Here is a 14,926-nt window from a genome sequence, read left to right as displayed (position 1 = left end):
ACGTGTAAAGTTAGTCTTCATGTTGTCTAATACCACTTACCTGCCAGTGGGTGAAACAGGAAACAGGTGGGCTGTTATCTGTAGCCAGGTGAGGGTGCCCGGCCTCGGGGATCAGGGTGGCAGCCCTAGCCACACCTCTGCCCCGTGTGTGCCCATTTCCTCTGGAAAGGCTGTTCCATGGCTTTTCACGGAGCAGGTCTCCAGCATGTAGACATCTATTTCCACTACCCTGCGGAGAAAGCAGGCCTGGAAGAATGAAAAATTAGCACCTCTTCAAAACAATTGCATGTTATAATCAGAATTTTAATAGGCAGAGTGTTAACTTTCAGAGTTTAAGACAGGTCTAGCCTGGAGATTGTTCATGATTTTTGGTAGCGTATATCATAAATATTGTATCTACAATAAAGAAAACAGAATTTAATGACACTGAGGGGACAGTTGTTGAGGGCGTGTGTAGACAGTGGTAGCAAAACCAGATACATTTAGTATGACCAGGGCAGGAAGAAAATATGTGTTAGAGTTTCATTACTTCTTTTGTGGCAGATTAAATTTCATAGTTGAATTATTTTCATTGGAGCTGCTTCAGTTCTCGTATTCTACTTTAGAAGAGATTTTACTCTTTAATAGCATTTGTATATCAGATAATAGCATCTTTGGTGTAATAATTGATGAGATTTGAAATGTGCTTGTCATTTAATGGGGCTTGATCAAGGACTGCATGCTCGAAGCCTTGGGGAAAGTGTGTTAAAAATTAGATTTAGGCCCTGCCTTAAAGATGCTTAAAGTGTATATGATAATTATTAATTTTGGACTTTGTGGTCTGTCTGCATTTCGAAAAAGACTCTGAAAACCTCCTTTAGTTATGAGTGATTCAGAATTCTACTGGATGTGCCATCTTTTGGCTAGGGAGACTTAAGAAACATTATTTTCATGCTGACAGTGTTATGGAGTTATTCAAAATTTTCCCTCAATGCAAATAGTTATTTGGGTTATATAATTATTATGTTTCTTGTTAAAATGCAAAAAAAAAAAATAGTATGAGGAAGAGTGTAAAAATCACCTGAATTATTTTCACCCTTAGATAATCCACCTCCAACATTTTAGTAACCATTCTTCCATGCATTTTACATGCATATATATTATATATACTTACATATGTATAATTTTATATAATTCTTGCTTTTTATCATGAACTTCCTCTTTCTAATAGTTGTTTTTGCTTGTTTTCCATCACCCTCTTTTCCTCCTTGTTTCTCCTCCTGGTTCTCCCTGTTAGCCAATATTGTTCACACAGATGTGCTCAGCACCTTTTAATACACTCATAGATTTTCTTTTTTTTTTTTTTAATACATTTATTTTTATTTATTTATTTTTGGCTGTGTTGGGTCTTCATTGCTGTGTGCGGGCTTTCTCTAGTTGTGGTGAGCGGGGGCTACTCTTCGCTGTGGTGTGCGGGCTTCTCATTGAGGTGGTTTCTCTTGTTGTGGATCACGCGGTCTAGGTACGCAGGCTTCAGTAGTTGTGGTGCACGGGCTTAGTTGCTCCGCAGCATGTGGGATCTTCCCGGACCAGGGCTCAAACCCATGTCACCTGCATTGGCAGGCAGATTCTTAACCACTGTGCCACCAGGGAAACCCCACTCATAGGTTTTCAAAAATGGAATATTCTGTGCACTTCTCTTTTCTCATTTAACAATACATAGTAAAAAACTCTGTAGACTTATTCTTTTTATTGGCAGCATAATATTCTGTGATGAAGATGTACCTCAAATTCTCAACCATTCTTCCATTGAGATACTCTGCTTTTAATTTTTACGTAAAAGCTTTTGGAATTCTTGTCTTGTTTTAAAAAGCTCTTTCATATATATATAGTTGTCCCTCAGCATCCATGGGGGACCTGCCCCAGATACTAAAGTCCACAGATGCTCAGGTCCCATACTCGGTCCTCTGTATCCATGGATACAGTACACCGTCCATGGTTAGTTGAATCTGCAGATGCAGAACCTACAGATAGGAGTGCTGACTGGATATATGTATATGCATTTATATATTTATACATAATTTATAAATTTAAAAATATAAACAAATATATAAATGTATTTGTATAGAATAAAAATATATAATTAAATTAGTTGGTATAAAGGAGAATTGAGTATTATTGTGACCAAAAATACATCAAATCCAGAGCTAGAACCTCTGCTATGCCAGTAAGTACAGTGCACTTCTCCCTGCGCTCCTCTCCTTTCCCTCTTCCCTTCCTTTGGCCTCCTCAAACGCAAACTGACTCAGTGGGTCAGATGCCCCTTTCTTGTCCCGACGTCCTTGCGTCCCTCTAGGGTGTGGGGGAAAGGGCACTGTAGTAACTCCCTCCTCGCTGCCCACCACCACTCACCGGGCACTGTCATCATCTCCAAAGCCTTCCTCTGAACCTGCCTGGGATCTGGCGGGGGCGGGGCTTACACAGCCCGAGGCCTCTCTCAGGAGCGCAGTCAGCAGCCCACATCCCCGTCCAGTAGGAGAAAGGGGCCCATTATTGCCTCCACCTGAGAATGTGCTCCTGCTGTGGTCACCAGGAGCCATTTGTGTCAACTGTACACTGTCACTATGTGTGTGTATGTTTACACATTTGGGGGAAGGGAGATACTGTTTTAGGCTATTTCATTTGCAGAATCCCCTGAACTGGACATTCCCTTGTGTTTAATTAAAACAAAGAAAAACTGTTTTGTATCATCCGAATGATAAAAATGTAAGCAACTTGACTTCACTATAAGAACAGATGAAAATCTCTACTCTTGCAAATGTGTCGCACTGACTGGCTTTTTACCAGCTCGCTCATGTGCACATTCACCCAAACAGATCTGGCCATGGGCAGAATTGTTCAATTACACCAGCCTTGAGAACCGGTAACTCTAACTCAAGGCATTTTTTTTTTTTTTTAATTTATTTATTTATTTATTTATTTTTGGCTGTGTTGGATCTTCGTTTCTGTGCGAGGGCTTTCTCTAGTTGCCGCGAGCGGGGGTCACTCTTCATCGCGGTGCGCGGGCCTTTTTACTGTCGCGGCCTCTCTTGCTGCGGAGCACAGGCTCCAGACGCGCAGGCTCAGTAGTTGTGGCTCACGGGCCCAGTTGCTCCGCGGCATGTGGGATCTTCCCAGGCCAGGGCTCGAACCCGTGTCCCCTGCATTGGCAGGCGGATTCTCAACCACTGCACCACCAGGGAAGCCCTCAAGGCATTTTTTAAAAGCAACTTTGTTCAATTGAAAAAATAAATAAATGACTTGCGGCTGTACTAATAGAATAATGTCTGTAAGCCAGAGAGAACACGGCAAGGCAAAAAGATAAAGGCAGGACTTCCTCTCCTTTATGACTTTCACTGCTGTAAAACTTTGTGCATTCTACCATCCGGCCCAGTACTATAGTCGTCCTGTCTCCCTAAAGCAGCCCTGTTGGAGGCCACTGAATGAGTAGAAGGCGTCTGAAGCTGGGTCCTGCAGGTTGTGTAGGATTTGGGAAACTGTCACCGAGGAAAAGGGATACGGTGTGTTTGCGGGCTGCTGAAAAGGTAGGTCTGTCCAGAGCAGAGAGTTCCGTGGGGGAGGCGTGGGAGGTGAGATTCAGAGGCTACGGTCATGGGCCTCGAATACCAGGCTGCAGAGTGCAGACTTGGAGTAACACAGAGCAGCTGGAGGTCAGTGCAAGGGGAGGAGGAGATGAGATCAAAGTGGCAGACAGGTGGGCATGCGCAAGGTATTAAACTGATAAAGGCCGAAAAGCTGAAATGTGACAGGAGGAGAGTGTGTCAGTGGTACGGACGGATTGGAGGGTTAAGATCTCACACACAGCAGCCCCAATTAAGAGGTGTTGCTGCAGTTATTAGATTTTAGACTGATTATAATGGAGCTAAAGGATCGAGATCAAGGAATGGTCACAAAAGAAAAAAAAGCTCCTCCACAGCATAGGGGCCAGTGATGCTTAGAGGAAAAAATACTGAAGTGTTGAGATTTTTGAAAGTTTCCTTTACATTCTTTCTTACATATATGTGTTTGTGTACACATACATGTATGTTTATCACTGCACTGCTGACATCAAGAGACGTTGATTTTACAAGTGTTTGTGCAGTGGCTGCTCTGTGCCAGGCGTGCTTTGGGTGGTTAGTAAGGCAGTGGAGGGCAGGAGAGCTGCCAGTAGGGGCCTCTTTTTGATGATCCCCATGTTCAGATAATAGTATTCTGGTGCCTTATTCTTTTACAAAACCCTGGTACTTCCACGAGTTCAGTTCTACCTGTCGGATGCTTAATAGCACTTTGAGAAGGTTGAGAGGATGATCATTGATGCTCAGAGGGACCAGCACCGCTTTCCACTAAGTGGAAGTATTAATATTCCCAGTCTGGCAAAACTGGAGACAGGAGTTTGTCTGCAAAATCATTAGCGTAAAGAAGGTTAATCTGTGCATGATCACTAAATTCCAGAATGTTAGGCTTTCGGGAGAGCTCCCTGAAACCTGGAAAAAGAGAAATACAGACCAGCTAAAAGGCTAGGCCCCCTAGATTCCAGCATTAAATTGCATCACCTAAGGAGGTGACACAGACGAAATAGGGGTTTGTCAATATTAATCTCGGCAGATTATCAGGAGGTGTTAGGGTTCATTTCTGACTTGTAAGGGCCAGCAATTGGGAAGGGATAATACAGGAACTGAGGAAAATTCCTGGAGTCACCTCCATCCGAAAGTCTGTTGTGGTTTCCATCGTGCCGCCTTTCTGGGGACTGGAGAAGAGTCTTTGCGTCACAGTCACAAACAAGCCCCAGTTCCCCTGGTGTCTCATTTGTCCTCTTGTGTCTTGAGGACACTATGTACAAAGCTGCTTTACTGTAATTGAAGAAAATCTCAAGGTACTCACATTTACAGTTAGGTAATTTGTAGGTATATAACGTAACGATTAAACCCAGGTTGATTTAAACTAATGTTCCTATTTTTATGGATTCCTTTGTATTTCTAGCCTTTTCTTCTTTACAGCCTGACCCACTTGATTTTGAGTTCAATTCTTAGAGAAATGTATTCTTTCCCTGCTTTAGATTTAACATTTTTGAAGTTAGAACTGTCTGGCAGTCCTCAGATAACATGGTTTCTTTCCTTTGTCTTACACCTGGTTTCTCTTCTCTGACCTCTAAACCTGCCACCCAGAGGGTCAAGTCCTAATCTTTTACCCTTCTTGCTCAGTAGAGCTCCACTGTCCAATTCTTCCTTTTTCTAAGTGGAAGTTTCTCAGGAAGGTCGGTCCTCCCACCCCTTGGCAGTCCCTCTCCTCCACTTTGGCTCTAGAGTGTGGGGGAAAGGAGAGTGAATTAAACAGAGATTTGACCCTGGGTAGCTCAGAAAATGATAATGTTATTGTCAGAAATTAGAGGGTTATGTAAGGGAACTGATTTGGCGAGAGGAGGGAGGGAAATGATGTAATTCGCCCTCGTGTAAAACTTTAAGGTGCCAGCAGAACAGCCAAGTGGGACTGTCTGGTAGGAAACTGGAGAGAAGAACCCATTGTTAGCAGAGAAAGTAAAGCCAAAAAAGCAGACTTAGCGTCATCTACATGGAGTTGACCGTTGAAGTCGAGAAAGACAATGATACTACTCAAGGGGAGAGTAGAGAGAGAGAGTGGGCCTAGAGGAGGGCTGAGGACAGATGCCATAAAATGGCCAGATTTGTGGAATAGGGAGAGACAAGAGAAGTGACCAGAAAATTCAGAAAGGACAGTATGGAAGAGGGTAGAGATTTTAAGAGCAAGGATTGGTCAGCTTTGGCAAGTGCTACGGCGAGCACACAGGGGAAGAGGAATTCTGCTACTGTGTTGGGGGGTGATTTGAGTGGGCAAGTGGGGTCGTGTCCTGTTGCAGGGGGTCTGTCCACACTCTCTTTAAATCTTAAATGATATGTTTTGATATAGTTGGGTTTTTGTTTTTTAATTTCTAAGCCCTAGAGTAAACTCCCCGCTTTGGCTGATGCGAGTTCGCTCCTGTATTGTGTATTCCGCGTCCCCAGCACGCGGTACCATCGTCTTCCGGAGCCCTGATGGTCCCTCTGGCTTTGTGCCCGGCGGGGACAGGGCTCAGTGCTGCCTCATGGACTAGGGATGGGAGCACAGGCCTGAGCTGGCGGTTCAGCTCTGACATCCTGTGAGCCTTGCCCTCCTCATCTCCCAGTGACTGGCCGTGCCTGGGGTAGAGGGTAGTCAGGAGAGTTAAACAAGATGATCTATTGAAGCACCTATAACAGGACATGGCACGTAGATGGCACTCAGCAGAAATTTATTAAACAAAGTGAGATCAGAAGCACCAAAACTTGAAGCTTCAAAGAGCAGTTACTTCTGATAAGAAAAAATTAATCACAACAATTAAGATGACAGAGTTAAAGATGGATTTTATCTTTGTGTATTTTTTGTGTGTGTAGCTTTCCTTTTTATCTTTTATTTTGAACTCAGTATAGGTTCACAAGATGTTGCAAAAATAGTAGAGGGGTCCTATTTACCCAATCACCCTGCTTCTCCCAATGATGACATCTTACATAACTGTAGGACATTATTAAAAGGGGGAAACTGATATGGGTACGATACAATTAACTATTTTACTTATATGCATATTATTTTTGAGATTAGGTGAATCTCTTTTTTTGTCACAGTCTTCAGTTTGGTTTTTAGGCTTGCTCATTTTTTAATGATGTATTTGTTCGTGCGAAGGGGAGCTCTTTCTACTTATGAGGTTTCCTTCCTATAAAGGAATACCCAGTAGTGTAACTGACCACTCAGTCATCCAACTGGCATGAGAGAGTGGGCAGTCAGAGCCTACTCTTCCCTTTCCTGGGAAAGGGCTACCTATAGGCAACTCGTGTTCAACTTTGACTCTCCACGGATGGCATACCTGAAGATTTGGGGGGAGTCAGAGATCCCAAACATGTAATGCCTTGGGCTTTGAATTAGAAATAAGAGAGAGACTAAGGCAGGTGGGGAAGAAAGTTGAAGGATGTAGTTTATAGCTGAGGTCGGTGTGCTTTCCAATCCTGAACCCCTGAATCAGATTTGCCCACCCAGTCACAGGCTGCGCCTGCCCCAGGAGGAGCAGAGGAGAACACCTGTGCTCACCAAGCAGGAAGTGAGAGGTGGAGAGTGACCAGGAGATTATGCTAAGAAATGTCACCTCACAAGGAAGGAACATCAGGTGTGGGAAGTAAGTATTCCTATGCCACCTGCTTCTGGGGAGAGCCATTTGCTTTTCAATTGCTGTCATATCTGCTCAGTCTCATCTCTTCCCTGTAGACATATTAGTTGTGGCAATAAAGAAATGTTACTGACTTTAACATGTAATTCTGAAAATCAGTGTTATTACTCTGTAGTTCTTAAGGCATTATCTTTTTCAGACTCATTTTCCTTATTTTACTGCTCTGGCATTCTATATAGTTTAGATGACATTCAAATTTCAGCTGTATTGATACATATAATAGCCACAACTGGAAGAATCAGCTACCTACTCATTTTACCAAGGTAACTGACATAGTGGCAGTAAATGGAGAAACAATAATAAACATAGGCAAATGTTAAATAAGAGTCTCAAAGTAGCGCACTGGAGCTTGAGGAGGGAAGAACCATTTCCTGCAGCAGTAGGACACTCATGGTAGGAATGTGCCAAATAGGCTCCACAGCCAGGCACCAAGCATTACTGAGGATTGCGAATTAATATGACTTTCACATGCATGTATCTTAACTCCAAGGAGATGCTTAGGAAGTTTTGGAACTAGTGGTTTCATGTATATAGTGGCATCTTACAATTGGTTTCCTTTTTCTCAGGCAGAACTGTACTAATCATACATGAGACAATATGAAACTTCTTGGGTTACCACATGGGCTCTGGTTTTGGCATATATGTGGTCTCAATTGGGCACAAATCCAGAAAATGAATATGCTTTCATTAATAGAGGGAGATGGTTTTGCTGAGGTTGGAAAATGGTGTGGCTTTGGTCTTAAATCATTTGACACTGTTTGTGGTCTCTGGCGGCTGTGTTTATTCTTTCACATCATCAGCGGGAAGTGAACCATTTTGCAGTTGGCAGTTAAGTTGAGATAAAGCTCTAGGGATTTTGGTTATGGATATTCCAGATGATTGAGCAATAAAATGAATGCTTTTAGGAGAGAGTCAAATGGAGCAGGGGAGACAACAGATGAGGAGTCGTTAGAGCCCCAGATGCCCACCTACCTGGAGCTGGTAGACTTTCTGAGCTTCAGTTTCCTCATCTGAAAATTGGAGCTCAGGATACCTTTCCTGTCTACAACATTCAGGGAGCAAATGAGATCAAGCTCACAAGATAGCTTTATAAAAAATAAAGTAGCTGCTCATATTTTTTTCATAATAGCATTCAATGTATAAAAATAAAATGACTCTTGATGCTAATTTTGGTAGAGGAAGCATAATAACTTTCAGACTGTTAGTGCAATTTTCAATTGCATTATGTTCCAAAGCTTTCTTTGAAAGCCGGTTTTTTGAAATTGGGAAAATATTTCTCCAAGGAATAATACCATGATTGACGGCGAAGTTCCCGGGCTACCCACAGAGCCTGTTCAATTTCTGATGCACCTAAACAGGAATTCTGTGGTGGGCTGTGAGCTGCAAGCCCCTCCGATCTGGGCCAGCTCTGATGGCTGAATGCCTCCTAGGGCAGAAGAATCTGGTGAGTTCCTTGGGGACTGAGGACTCTGATGGAGGGAGGGTGCAAAGGGAGTAGAGAAGTCATCCACTCGAGAAATGAGCAGTATATGGAGGCTCAGGTGGACCAAGGAGCCCTCCCCACCGTGCGCCCACCCCCGTGCAGTAGAGAATGCTGGGGATGAGGCCACAGCTGCTGGGCCTGCACTGTCATTCTTAAGTTCATTAATCGAAATCAGGAGGGCCTCATATTTTAAGGCAAATATTTCATGTGCTTGCTTGGGTTTTTCAAATAATTAATAATTGGAAACATAATTTAAAATCGATAATGAAGTACCTAAATTGATTTTTTTAAATGCTAAATCTTTTGAATTCTAATTTTGCTTTACTAAAATGCTTTTTGAGCCATTATAAAATAATCACTTCTTGATAGAATTTTTCCCTTTAAAATGGGTCTCCCAATGTTGACTGCATGGTGAAGACTTTGAGGCCCAACTAATTCAGTGTGAGATAGGACAGCTTTGCCAAACTCACCAGGTGTTTTACCTGGAGATGCTGATTGAGGTTGGGGCCCAATCTTATGATCAAGGAGTTTGGGGAAACCCAGAGAGAAAAAGCTGCCGCAGGAAAAGTGGGCACCACAAAGCTGCAGAGTGTGTGTGTGGCTCAGTCATTTTCCAGCAGTAGATTAGCAACCAGAATCACACCGGCATGTTTCTTTCCTGATATATACCAAACATTTAGGTCCCCTTTTGTCCCAGACATCATCTAACAGCTGCTAATAAGCAAGGACACTTAAATTTTTATCAATCCTTTTTGTGGATTACCAGTTCCACATTCTTCTCCTTTTTCTTCTTCCCACTGGTTGCCTTCTGACTCAGTATATCTGTCCCAAGGGGTTGCACATTAAGTGATGGGAAAAAGAAGAATGGAAACTCCAGTTTTTCAGTTTGCTATTTCTTGGTGAGATGACAGTTAAGAGGTTGGGAATTGTTCCAGTAAAGTCCTTTAGAAGCTAAACAAGCATCTGTGTATGCATCTGACTTCTACTTCTTTTTCTTTTTTTGTCATAAAGTATTTGAGATGGCTTAAAAGATTATATGCAGTAAAATAGAAGAGTACATAACTCAGTGGAATTAGGAACAATATAGACAAGCATAGAAAGTTAAGAAAGGAGCAGATACATGTCTCCCAGCATGAATCTCGGACTTCGGTGAACTCCTGCTTTGGGGGCAGGCCCAGTGGGTGGGCTTTCCCGCGGGGTGGAAAACAAAGTCTCAGCGGCAGAGCACACAGCTCATTAACAATTTCTGCAAATATATCTCTGTTAAAAAGTTGGAGCAAGGCTGAGAGTTAAGTGGGTTGACTTGGAATTTGCCTTTACTGTTACCACAGTATTTAGCTAGACTCTCCTCCCACTGATCTCTTTATATTTTTCCCAGAAAAAGCCACTTGTCTGTGCACAGTGTTCAGCCCCAGCCCCTCCCACAGTGAGATCGTTGGCTCACAGCCGGCCTTTCAAATGGGGGGCCTTCACGGCTGCATCTGCCTGGCGACCTCCTTCTGACCCTCCTCCCCCCGGGGATTTAAGCTCTGGTTTACCACCAGGCCTCTGCTAATGCCGGCACTTTCTTGTCAGAGGCTTCTTAAAGGGGAAAAGCCTCCTTTTCTGTCTCCCGTCTCCCTTGTCCCTTCATTTCCTTCCTCCTCCTCCTTTCCTTCTTTCCCCTCCTCATCCCCTCTTCCTTCCCTTCTCCTGCTGTGTATCATCCAGTAAACTTTTTATGGGCATATTTATTGTCCTCTGGGTAGGAAAAGGACTAAGAAACTGGACTGTGGAGGAGCTCACAGTGGGAGAGAAGGTGCCTGAAACTAGTGGTTAGGAGTCTGTGATGGGTGTGAAACAGAAAGGTCTGTTCACCTGGAAGAGAAGCAATCAACTGCTGAAAAGTCTTCACAGAGGAGAAGTGAGCCTGAGCTGGGTCCATAAACCCGAGCAGGAGGTGAGCAGGTTGGAGAAGGGGCGGCAGAGTGTGATTGGAGGGGGACATTCTGGGCAGAGGCAGTGGTCCATTCAAAGGCTTGGAATTGTGAAAGGATGAGGAGTTGTGTGTGGTGCAGAGTCTGAAAGATGGAGAGGGAGGAAGGGGGAGGTGAAGGAGATGATCTTGCAGGGGGTGAACCGTGCTTTAGAAAGTGAATAGCCTTTAGGATATGGATTTTGCCCTCTAGGCCACCGGAAGTCAGAGGAAGTCTTTGAACAGGGAAGGTTGGGTTTCAAGATGCTTCCTCTGGCAGCAGGGAGATGCTGTGGGGAGATGAGCCCAGCAGTGGAGAGAGTGTGGAAGGAGCCCATGCAGGGAGTGTAGAGTTTGGGAGAGAGATGAAGTGGGCTTAAACAGAACCAGCAACCTTGAAGATGGGAAGAAGAGGTAGAACAGGCGATCAATCAGCTGTTGAAAGGGAAGGAGGGAAAGGAGTTAGGAGCCTAGGAAGGAGCTGCTGTCGTGAATGAGATGAATAGGGAATACACTCGGCCCCCTCCAGGAAGTCCATTTTTCTTTCATCGATTATTTTTTTATTCCTCCGCTCCTTTTAAATCCATCTACCTGAGATATTGTCTGATTCATCCGTGGTTTTCTGAATCCCAACCTTTCTATTTATACCAGTGTTTCCTTTGTAGGTATTAATCCATTCGTCCATTCCATCAACAAATGTTTATTGAGGACCCACTGTGTGCCAGGCACTAGATTTGGGCCTGGGGGGCACAATGGTGAAAAGACAAAGTGTATACCCTCACTGAAGCTTCTAGTATAGAGAAATAGACAATAAAACATAATATTAAATAACCTAACGTAAAGTAGTTTGTGGGGGGGGTGTGGTATGAGGTGAAGTTTGAGGGGTTGGCAAGAGTCAGACCATACCAGGCCTTGTAGACCAAGGTCAGGAAATGGAGTCATATTCTAGGAGCAATAGACAAAAAGCCAGTAGGGCTTAGGGTGACAGAAAGCAGAAAGGCAAGATTCTGGAATGTGTCTGAAGGTTTGGGACTTGAGACACTGTGTTGATGGTAGTGTCATATATTGAGGCATCACTATGTATTTCTCAAGTGCATGGTATATGTTTCATGTATATTATCTACTAGCATCACAACGGACAAATTTGGAAACATTGAACTCCCTCAACTCCCTGTACTCCATACAATGTGATTGATACAGGCAGTAAATAGATAGGGATTTAAAATCAGGTGATGTGTCACATATAAATGTGTGCTTCCACTCTTGATTTGGGCCATTTATAAAAGTTATGTATTCGGGGCGAAAGAACCATGAGCTGTCTTAACTTTTTCTAATGAGGTGAGAAAAAGGGTTGAAAGGGAGGAAAAAAAGCAAAACAAAACTGAGGTTGAAACAAGAAAATAAAAGCTCCTAGGAAAAGTCTGGTCCCTCCTGCTGACAGCGCCCCCTGCCAGAGGTTGAGTTGGGGAGCCAGAAGATGACAACAGATTGAGGTGCCCAATCTGTGAAGCCTTGGGGGCCAGAGAAGGGGAGGCGTTTGTGTGCACCGTGGGTGGAATGAGTGTTCCATGATCTGCCACGGTCTCTGTCTGTCTGGTTCAGGCCAGGATTCACATGGGCATCTGTGCTCTTTGATGTCGGAGTGGGGAAGCTTCTGAGTCACCCTTTGGATTGACATAAACCAGCAGTGCTCCAGTGCCTGGGCTGTCTCTGAAGAAGGAGAACAGGTAGAGCCAGGGTCCGATGATGAGAATTTTCCATTTTATGGCAGTGATGGCTTGAAATGCCTAGAATGGTTTGTTAGCCTTCCGTAGCTTAAGAGACTGCGTTGTAGATCCCTGGTCAAGTGGAATGCTAGAGTAGTTTGTTTCCCCTCCAGTGTTTTGGATACTGAATCTTTTAGGGAAGAATTTACTAAATTGCTACATAATTGAATTGACTACAAAAGACTTGCACACATTTATATGAAGTATTAATTTTATTTTCTCTGCTTTAGAAGGTAGTGGGTTATATTTTAACAAAATCTTTTTGTTGCGGTTGTTACAAAGGAAAGCTAATCAAAGGTGCATGTCATCTTAATAATTGTTTTCAAAGTTTATTAATTATGGCTTTATATTTACATAATGCTCTACAGTGTACAAAAACAGTGTTACATTTTTTCCATCTGATACACACAACCCTGGCTGGTGAGCAGGGGTTGTAACCCCCTTTTCACAGATGAGGAAATGGGGAAGCTGAGGAATGAGTGAGTGCCTCAGTCACTTATTTAGGAAGAGATTTTGGACTTGAATCTTCATCCTTTGACTCTACGGCCAGCGATCTCCCTTATTCTGCATTTTGGGTGTGAAGACCCACAGCAAAGGCGGGGATGGGACCCATGATTTTTGAGCTCCTGTTAGTTAATCAGCAGTGGCAATGCCACTCATGCATCTCATCTCATTGAATCCTAATAACTCCAGGGCAGTTATCACCATCCCCACTTTACTGTTGAGAAAAATGTGCTCTGGGAGGTTAACTAACCTAAACTGGTGAGTGGTAGGGCTGGGATTTGACCAGACCCTTCAACTCCCAAGCTGACTCTCTTAACCAGTAGCCTGCCTGTACTATCTCACGAGGAAAGATCACCCTGCATATTTAAAATTATTAGATAACAGCAACTTTCATTTTATGGATTTATTAAATTGTTCTCCACTTTCAGACAAGGGTTAAAGTACATAGCTTTTCTGGACATTTTTTACAAAATAAGACAAATTTGCAAGACATCAATTCTTGCCACTTGGAAGAGAATGAGCCTAACAGTCTTAAATATTCTTTGGCTACAGCATTGTTATTTGATGGTATTTATAAGAATATGGAACAAGGAATTTCTGTTCTGTGGAACTCATGTGTCATGTCACAGGGTCAATTGATGATCTTATGACTTCTACTAAACCCAGATGACGATTTGCTTAACCCTGGGGTTTTGGTATACTAATTGCTTCTTAACACGAATATTTCATTCATTACTTTTGAACCAAAGTGGGCTTTCTTTGTATTCATTTCTTGGTTTTCATTTTGTGCTCCTTGTGCATATAGGCCCATGTTCTCTGATGGGAGATGCATAACAGGGCCTCGGTTTAGCTACTGATGTAACGAAACTTATGGTATGAATTATGCTGTGCCGATCAGTGTTGCTGTATTTTCTAATTTTAAAAAATGACACTAATGTGCTTTTTTTCATAGATGACTGCTACGCTGAGAAACTTGGTTGACTCACCACTAGCAAGAAGTAAGTTGCTAAGCATCAGTGCCCTTCCCCAGCTCTGCACAGTGATGGGACAGTACATAGGTGACAAGGAGGTCTGCACCAATGTTGCCAGAATATTCAGGTAGGTAGACTAGGAAAACAAAGTAGCCTTACAAAAATGCTAATGTTTAGATTTAGGGGGTTATTTTTAATATTTGTGTGTGTGACTGGCAAGGAATCCTGTTTTTGCTTTTTATGTCACCTCAAAGAAAAGGTTAATCTAGTGGCCTGAGTTTTTAAAAAATGATTTAAACTAATGACTTCATTTCTTATGTATTTCTATTGTGACTCTAAACTCATTGATTTTAAGTTACCGTAACTAAAGTTGTGAGTTGTCCTAGTATTTTTACAAAACAAACAAACAAACAAACAAAACTTCCTCTCAGCTTATTGGAGATAAAGGGCTATATCACAAAACATGGCAAACCTTCTGGTGTGCTTGGAAACAATGCTTATGGGTTTTAACTGAAAAAGGAGGCCATTGCTTAGAAAGACTGATCTGACTTAATTTGTAATTGAAGGTCATTTTATTTCAGTTGTTTGGCTGAACTTTGGCTCACACATTCACTAGTCATGTTTATACTTACTTTTCTCCAGAAGCAATGATCACCTGAATCCAGGCTGCCTCAAAGCAAGATGTGGCCAAATTTCGGAACTGTCTTTAAATTATGCATTTATATTTCTTCCCTCACTGCTCTTTGCCATTGTTTTTACATAATGATCCTTCTCAAGAGACCCGGGCCTTTCTTGAACTATAATATTGTAGTTGTTTAATGAAATACAAAATTTCCTGAAGACTGAATTGGTAATTGACCCCAATATGAGGATGTGAGTCCAGCTTTGATCTTTTAGCACTGTGCTTTCCTGTCTGGGTACTTAATTCTGGGTACTTAGTCCCATTTTGAAGCACTATAAAATCATAAAGAGTTTATTTTT

The 14,926-nt window shown here is 42.7% G+C and overlaps 1 protein-coding gene across 3 annotated transcripts in view; it reads left to right on the top strand.

Moving 5' to 3' along the window:
- ARMC2 (armadillo repeat containing 2) overlaps nt 1-14,926 on the top strand; it is a 286,480-nt gene that overhangs the window by 139,994 nt on the left and 131,560 nt on the right. For all 3 annotated transcript variants that reach the window (XM_082404735.1, XM_082404737.1, XM_082404736.1), the window contains one exon: nt 13,927-14,072. In XM_082404735.1, coding sequence (XP_082260861.1) covers nt 13,927-14,072 — 146 coding nt within the window. The remainder of the gene's footprint in view (nt 1-13,926; nt 14,073-14,926) is intronic.

Source organism: Balaenoptera borealis (assembly GCF_965194805.1).
Source record: "Balaenoptera borealis genome assembly, chromosome: 9".
NCBI classification, from domain to species: Eukaryota; Metazoa; Chordata; class Mammalia; order Artiodactyla; family Balaenopteridae; genus Balaenoptera; species Balaenoptera borealis.
This window is presented reverse-complemented; position numbering and strand designations above follow the sequence as displayed.